This window comes from Hemiscyllium ocellatum, chromosome 30, assembly GCF_020745735.1.
Source record: "Hemiscyllium ocellatum isolate sHemOce1 chromosome 30, sHemOce1.pat.X.cur, whole genome shotgun sequence".
Classification (NCBI taxonomy): domain Eukaryota; kingdom Metazoa; phylum Chordata; class Chondrichthyes; order Orectolobiformes; family Hemiscylliidae; genus Hemiscyllium; species Hemiscyllium ocellatum.
Genome location: NC_083430.1, coordinates 28,992,913 through 29,001,773, shown reverse-complemented (window position 1 = coordinate 29,001,773; position 8,861 = coordinate 28,992,913). Strand labels below are relative to the sequence as shown.

General features: G+C 40.8%; 1 protein-coding gene across 1 annotated transcript in view; it reads left to right on the top strand.

The window, feature by feature from the left end:
• Window positions 1-630: 630 nt before the first annotated feature.
• The window catches only part of stpg1 (sperm-tail PG-rich repeat containing 1), a 48,642-nt gene continuing 40,411 nt past the window's right edge, over window positions 631-8,861 (top strand). Inside the window, exons 1-2 of the mRNA XM_060847163.1 lie at window positions 631-724; window positions 5,608-5,726. Coding sequence (XP_060703146.1) covers window positions 631-724; window positions 5,608-5,726 — 213 coding nt within the window. The remainder of the gene's footprint in view (window positions 725-5,607; window positions 5,727-8,861) is intronic.

The window sequence follows — 8,861 nt, the reverse complement described above, 5'->3', positions numbered from 1 at the left end:
GCCCACAAATGCTCAAGAGATTTGCCTTCAAGTTTTCACTCTCTCTGGTGCCCAGGTCTAATGGACCAAGTTGATTGGAGGTAAAAGCATAACCTATGTCATGCACCTGAAATGGCCACTTGTGTGCGCTGGTGAGCCATCTTTTCCTCTGCACAGGCAATGTTTGAGGAAAAGTTTGATAAATCTATTTTCTTTTTGTTCCTTCTTGTATAAGTGACCCTTTGCAACTCAGAAATAAAACCGAAAATGCTGGAGAAACTCAGCAGGTCTGGTGTTATCTGTGGAGAGCGAAACAAAAGTTTTGAGTCCAGTTTGTCTCATCTTCGGATCTCCTCCACTTGGACCCTGGCTGCTAAGCCACTGCCAATTCTGTTGTGCTGGAACTTGTCCGAACACAAGGAATCGGTTAGGTCACTTTCCTGCAGTTGTCAGCCTCTCCGTATGGGCAGGTACATCTGCCCCGTTGGTTGGCTGAAATTGTGAAGGCTTTAGAAGAATATTTGTGCTGAATATTAATACACAATATTTTGGACTGGAGTGAATAGATTAAGTAATTCTCTGTTATTGCTTACGTCTCATTAGATTACCTCAATTTGAGATTGGAAAACTGTCACGAGCCTCAGTTGCAATATGGTGGACTTTATTCAAACCATGGAACCTATGAACAAACGGACTCAGAGGCCTAAGTACAAATTCATTCATCACTTAGCATCAGGAAATTGTGGTACGTAATGGTCAGAATTTTAGTTATAAGTTTATTTTCTGCTTATTGGCCTTGCGTGCACTTAGTGCTCCATGTTTCTGCTAACCCGTTTGAGTGAAACACATGCTGAAAATTCTCAGGACTAAACCCAATTTGTCATAAGCTGTTCACTTTCAGAAATGTATTTGCTTTTCTTCCCAAATTTAAATATTCGTTTTTATTAGGTTAAGCCACTTCAAATACTTCCTCATTTTACAAAATCTTTAATGCCCCAACGTCCAAAAACCATAACAAATGCTTATTTAAAATTTTTAAGAAAAGTAAAAAATTAACGTGTAAAATAAATCTAAATGTCAACAAATCAAAAATTGAAGAACGCCCGAATATCCTCACTCGTGCTTCTTTCTACTTTAAACTTTAAATCTCTGACTAGGCAATACCTTTTGATCATGTAACTTTTTAACTAAACATTGATAGTGGTTTGGATGATGGTTCTTGGTTATTCTCCTGATTTCTCAATTAACTTATAAGTTAACATGCATCTTCTTTCCTGTATCATAGAGTGGTACAGCACAGAAACGGACCCTTTGGTCAAACTCATCCATGTTGATGAGATAGCCGATATCAATTTAGTCCCATTTTCCAGCATTTGGCCCATATCCCTCTGAATTCTTCCTATCAAACCCTGTGGTTTATTCCCAATATGTATTTTCCACTATCCACATGGGGAAATCTTGTAGGACATTAGGTAGCAACTCAGCCTGGTTTTGCGTCCCACTTCAGAATTTGATGGCCAAGGAAGATACATTCACAGTTTAGATCAGAGTGGTGCTGGAAAAATACAGCAGGTCAGGCAGCATCCGAGGAGCAGGATTCCTGATGAAAGGCTTTTGCCCGAAACGTCGATTTTCCTGCTGCTTGGGTGCTGCCTGACCTGCAGTGCTTTTCCAGCACCACTCTGATCTAAACTCTGGTTTCCAGCATCTGTAGTCCTCACTTTTGCTTAAGGTGCATTCACAACCTAACAGATTGAGTGTCAATCTGCAAATTGTTGCAGCATGGTGGCAGTGGGCGGCACAGTGGCACAGTGGTTAACACTGCTGCATCACAGTGCCAGAGACCCAGGTTTCCTCTGGGTGCTCTGGTTTCCTCCCACAATCCAAAAATGTGCAGGTTAAGTGAATTGGCCATGCTAAATTGCCTGTAGTGTTAGGTGAGGGGTAAATGTAGGGGAATGGTCAGGTGAGTTGCGCTTCAGCGGGTCAGTGTGGACTTGTTGGGCCTGTTTCTACACTGTAAGTAAGTAATCTAAAAGCTAAAGGCAGGCAATCACAGCATGGAGAGACTCTGGTCATCTATGTAATGGAAGGAATCCTCTACCCTCACTATCGATAACTCCAGACAGTAATGCACACGTAAAAGTGTGTTTTGCTATATCAACTCCACTTTCTGGAATGAACTGCTACCATCAGCATTGTGCCATATACATATGTTATTAGTAGTTAGCTCAGTTGGTTGGATGGCTGATTTATAATGCCAACAATGTGGATTCAGTTCTTGCACACCATGAAGGTCCTGTTTTCTCAACATCACTTTTGCCCTGAAATGTACTAATCCTCAAATTAAACTCGCTTTCAATCGTTTTACTGTAATGAGAGAGCAGCCCCATGGTTTTCTGAAACTATTGATTTCATTTCACCATATGTGATACTACCTTAACATTACTGACTGTACACCATCACAAATAGATTTCCATTCTGTGACTAAAATTTTATGTATACATTTTCAGAACAAAATATACACCACAAAATATAAAGCAATGATCGCGACAGAATGAAACAGGTTAAAAAATAATTTCTACTCTCATTTACTTAGTTATATATGATTAGATTCCCTACAGTGTGGAAACAGGCCCTTTGAACTAACAAGTCCACACTGACTCTCCAAAGAGTAACCCACCCCCCCTCTGACTAATGCACCTAACCTGCACATCTTTGGATTGTGGGAGGAAACCGGAGCACCCGGAGGAAACCCACGCAGACACGGGGAGAATGTGCAAACTCCACACAGACAGTTGCCCAAGGCTGGAATCGAACCTGGGACCCTGGTGCTGTGAGGCAGCAGTGCTAACCACTCAGCCACAGTAGTTGTTGTAAACCTAAGTCACACTTCCCAAGGGGGTTGAAGCCAGCACCAAATAAAATGTAAAGGATACTAGGACCAAAGAGGTAGACTTTTAAAGTAGGAAAATAAGTTCTGGAAGAATGTTCTAGAGCATATGTTTTCAATGCTGAATGATTTTTAATGGCAGACAGAAACAGTAAGGAGTGAGCAGTGGTCACATCTGAGGAAAAAGAGTGTTAAGTGTTCATTCTCTAAAGTTTTCTCACTGAACTTCCCATCTCCACCCCTCACACCTGTTGAACGGAGAAGGTTGAAGAGAGAGCAGTGAACAATTTGAATATGAGAATAAGGATCTTGAACTTATCTGAGACACAGAGACGCACAGGAATGTGATGTGGGTAAAGTGAGGAGTGTGTGGGACTTTGTGTGGAAGATTTACAAAGCAGTAAACTGGCTGGAGTTTGTAGGTGGCGATGCAGACAGTAGAGCACCTGATAATCAATCCTCATGATAATGAAATTATTTCTCAACAACTGAAGGGCTGGTGCCAGGACTTCACAATGAATATTACCTTGAGGGATTTCTGACAAATGAAGCTTTTCTACCTAGCAATCAAAGTTAATGTTGTACAATGGGTGGAGATGTTCTCATTCTTATGTATGTAATTAAATGACTGATCTGATCGGTGGGCCTGCACATAACCATAAGGTAGAAGTCAGAAAACAAGATCCACCAAAACAATCACTTCAAACTTGTCACATAATTTATCGAGCTTCATCATACTCAAAAAATGCACATCCTAAGTGATTGCTTAATCAACAGACAACCTTAAAACATTCCTGGTATTATGGTCTGTGCAGAAGACTGAAGGAAAACTTCCTTTAGAAGATCTGATATTCATAAAAAATTCATGCTTCATAAAAAGTCCATGCGAGTACATAAAAGGGAATCCCATTTGTACTCACTTCTTCACTTTGCTATAAATTCAATTAAATCGAGATTGTATTACGCATTCAGAAGTGAATACTTTGCATACCATTAGTGCTCATCTATGCTATTATGTGTTGCAATATAGGCATACAGCATTGCACAGTGCAATGCAGCAGGGCAATTAATTAACCGACTCGGAACCCTGAGGCGTCCTCCAAGGTAGTGATAATGAAAACTCTGTTATGATGAGAATTGTTGTAGATTTGATAAAACAACTATATTGGATTATGTCTGTAGCATTGTTTTATCTTCTCTTACTCTTTGCAAGGGGATCGATGCATAGATTTAATAAAACAAAGAACTGCAAATGTTGCAGATCTGAAACACAAACAAATTAATGGTGAAATACAGCAGGTCTAGCAGTAACCTAGGGGAGAAAGCAGAGGTAATGTTCCAAGTCTGGTGACACTTGAACCTGAAATGTGAACTCTGCTTTCTCCCCACAGATGCTGCAGACCTGCTGAGTTTCACCCATAATTTCTGTTCTTGTTTCAAATGAATGGATTTATCTAGTTATCAAAACAGGCCAGATGCGCAATATCAAGATAGAGGGCAAGGAGATCATAGTCTCCTGAACGCTGCATGGTTCCTTGGCAACTAGATGCTTGAGTAACCGTGCTATTTTCCGATCAAAATTAGATTTCCCTCTTTGTATTCTGGTGGGACAGGGATTTTGCCCACCTCAAATTTCTGGGCTGAAGATCATTTCACCTGGTAAGCTGCCATTGAGACAAAGCCAGTGAATGCAACCGGGAAAGTTTGAGTGGAAGTGCAGCAAGGATGACACTGTTGTAATCAGAGACAGGGTATGGGGCCTTAAAGGGGAGCAGAGTCAAAACGTGTAGCACTGTAAAAGCACAGCAGGTCAGGCAGCATCTGAGGAGCAGTAGAATCGATGTTCTGGACATAAGCCCTTCACCTTAATGGGGAAAAGTTCCAACTTTAAACAAGTGAGACTTTTGGGGCAGAAACCGAGTGAGAGGATGTTTACACTAGCCTTCTCCATCCCTATAAATAACTTTAGGTTCCCCAGGCTCACAAGGGAGTGCATGCAAGCATCAATAACTAGTGCATTAGGATGGCCATTGACTGAGTGCATGACCTCTGTCCTCACCATTACGTCCCACTAACAAGCAACCAGAGGCAGTCCAAGGGCACAAAGACAGAGAAAATCAATATTGGCAACAGTATTGAGTCCCACTGCTCCATTCTCCTGCAGGCTTTACAGAAATCCTATGGGATTAGACAGGAACATCCAACCTCTAATTACGTAAAGTTATTGAATGATCATACAATCAAAATAAAATTGTAAATCATTTGTTTAGACACATCAGTTGCTCAACCAGTCTGAAGAAATCAATCAACCCAGATTTAAATTAAGACTTGTTTTTTTCATTTTAAGATCAATTTGACATGAAAGTGTGAATAAATCTGATAGCACTGGATTCAAATTGTTTGACTTGTTTTGATGAGGATTGCATTAATACATCAGATGTGCCAGCCGAATTTTCATTTACAGGCATGTATTTGGTATTTGACTTGCAATTTACAGTTGATGATATGCAATTAGACCAGGATAATTGTGGAAGCAGCACAGAGCACTTGCTACAATCATTCTACATCTCCATCAGTAAACAAATAATGCAGAAGTAAGGTACCTATCCCATGATCACCCAAGACGGTGATAATAAATCTTTATTTCTTGTTATATTTTGCTAGCTGGTGAATGGGCTAGCTTTTCTAATCTCTATATCTAAAAGTATTACTGTTCTGTTGCTGTTGTACTGCAGGGTTGAGCGCGTCAATTACCCCTGCTACGATACCAAGCAAGTATCAAACTGTGAGGTTTGAAATTCCTGAGAGGAAGGGGTTTGGTTCTCAAACAAGAAGGTTTGACGATGATTCCCAGGTAATATTTCTTCATTGTCTACTAAATGGTGATAACTACAAGCACTTTTTTTTTCAATTATTAATTAGAAAATGTATACTGTCCATGCAAACACCCTATGCAAAAATGGTAAATTTCCTTTCAAGATGAAGGCCTGAAAAATGGAACATTGCTTCACATGGCTTAAACATGAGACACTTTTAGTTCAGGTTGAGTGTAGATCTAATTCAGAGAAATTAGATTTCTTTAATTTTTCCAAAATTTCTTTAGCTGCTTTACTACACTCCCTCTGAGAGACAGGCAGAGGCCACTATACAAGGACATGGATCCAGTTGCAGAGTTTATCTGGCATGCAGGGAACCAAAATTCTGACCTCCTCTTGCAAGCCAACTGCTGGTCGAGGTTTACTCCAGTGCACTGTCCCATGCCCCCAACTCATTCAGATTCCAGCATAATACTGGAGGCCTGTGTGCCAGGTGAGATGAGAAGAATGGCTTTCAACTAGCTCTGTGGATTCCAATGGAGGGTGAGGGTCAATCCAGGCATGGGAAGCAGGCTGGACTTCAAAGTCTTTTTTTAAATCAGGGTGCTGTAAGGAGCCAAAAGAACTTTTGATTGAAGTGGTCCAAGCAATCTCCCAATCATGGTATCTGATTTCTTTCAGTTTAATTGGGGATATAGGTGCTGAATGTGAATCTGCGTTGACATGGATGGCACAGTGCCTTTTGTAAGTTAATGCACTGGTAGACACGGGTAGATCATTGACCAGTAATATTATGACCTGCAAATTTACGGAAACTAGTTCTTGGTGCAAATGCTGTGATTTAGCACTTACTGTGGTTTAAAGTCATCAATTTTTTTTTCAAAGAGAAAAAATTGAGTTATTCTGGGTGTCCTGGAGAATATTTATCGCACAAGCAGCATCACAAAAACTAGTCATTTTTAATATAACAAAGAAAAGCAGCTGCTGGAAATCTGAAACGCAAAGAGAAATTCTTTCATCATCCTTTGTCATCCAACCTAAATCAAATCATCTACTCCTGCTGTGAATTCAGAATCGGAATCAACCACAGAATTGAACACATTTCAATATTTCAGTGGGACTATGGGGAACATTTTACATGGAACACCATCCACCTCCAAGTTCCCCTTCAAGTCACACATCCTCCTGATATGGGCATGCCTTTACCACATGGACAGGAATGGATCAGGAGGGCAGCTCTCTATCGTCCCCTCAAGGCAATTGGTGATGAGCAGTGGAGTCTAGTCCTTAATTGCACATCCAACAAATAAAACGATAAAAAGGTCCAGCAGACAGAGCAATCTTCATTACAAACCACTGTGCTATATGAGGCTCAGCATTGTTGTTCACCATGTGAATAAGTTTATTGCCACCATCCTCTTTTAGAGTAAGGATCTGCAGGGCCCACTTGATCTGATATGGTGGAGGAAAACCACTTGCTAGTCTAAAGAGAAAAGGTTGTTTATTCCTTAAAGACAATGGAGTTTATTGTATGTTAGCAACTATGTCCAGGTTACACTGATATGATAGGCATTGTTACAGTTTCTGTGAGGGAGGTCTGGATGGTAAGTCTCCTTTGAATTCCTAAGCTGTTCTTTTACAAGTCCTTATGACCCATGTTGGGTAGTGCTTAAGGCATTCCTCAATATTAACCCTTTTAGACTGTTAACCCTCAATCAAAACAGAAGACTTTTAATTCTCCGCTTTCTCACTAATACAATAATGCTTGCACTTCCCATTGGCTGTGAAACACTTTGGCATCTCCTAAGGTCAAGAAAGGTATAATAGAAATATGTGTTTTATTTTTGTTTTCTAACCTTGCTTCCAGAAAAGAAACAAATGGGCAGAATCATAATACCATAAAATATCAGTGTAGAATTAGGCCATTTGACCCATCAAGTCTGCTCCACCATTCCATTCCATCATGGCTGATATGCTTCCCAAACCCATTCTTCTACCTTCATGCAGCACTTGATCTCCTTGTCAATCACTGATTGACACAAACACAAATCTCCTTGAATTTCACTGATTAACCATCCTCTGGCTGAAGAAAGTCTTCCTTTGCATCTCACAGAATTGGAGCTGGAGTCCTGTTCTTAGGAAGGCAATGGACTAGTGATATTATTGCTGGACTATTAATGCAGAGACCCAGCTAATGTTCTGGGGACCCAGGTTTGAATTCACCATGGAAGACGATGAAATTTAAATTCAATAAGTATCTCAAATTAAGACTCTAATGATGACCTTGAATCCATTGTTGATTATAGGAAAAAAACCATCTGGTTCACTAATATTCTTTAGGGAAGGAAACTGCCATCCTTACCTGGTCTGGCCTATGTATGATTCCAGACCCGCAGCAATGTGGTTGACTCTTAACTGCCCTCTGGGCAATAGGGATGGACAATGAATGCTAGTCTTCTCAGTGATGCCATCATCCTGGAAATGATTAAAAAAAACAAAATTCTCCTCATCTCAGTTCTAAAGGGTTGTCCCTTCACTCTGAGGCTGTGCCCTTGGGTCCCAGTCTCTCCTACTAGCAGAAATGTCTTCTCCACATCTAGTCTATCCAGGCCTTTCTTTATTGTGTAAGTTTCAATAAGATCCCTCCTTATCCTTCTAAATTCCATCAAGTACAGATCAGAGTTCTCAACCATTCCTCATGACGAGCCTTTCGTCCTCTTGATCATTCTTGTGAACCTCTTCTGGGACCCATCCAATGCTAGCACATCCTTTCTTACATACGAGGCCCAGAACTGCTCACAATTTTCCAAATGTAGTTTGACCTGACTGCAGACTCTTTGGCACTTAACATTTTCTGAAAAAAGGACCATTCCTGAGTTCCTACCCCACTTGGGTCAGTGAGGCTTTGCAGGAAGTAGTCATTTAACAGGCTGCCTCCATGGTTATTGTCGATTTGAGGGTCTCGAGTGTAACAGGAACCTGGGAGTGCCAATGGGAGATTTCACCGGAAAATCCAGCCAGCAGCTCCACTTCGAGAGATGACTGCTGCTGGCGTAGAGGGAGATCTAGGAGCAATTTCAAAATAGAGACACACGCAAAGTTCCAAAGACAGTTTTAAAAATAACAGGGCCCAAAACTGTGAGTACCCTCAAGGTGGACATGGTGCATCTGCC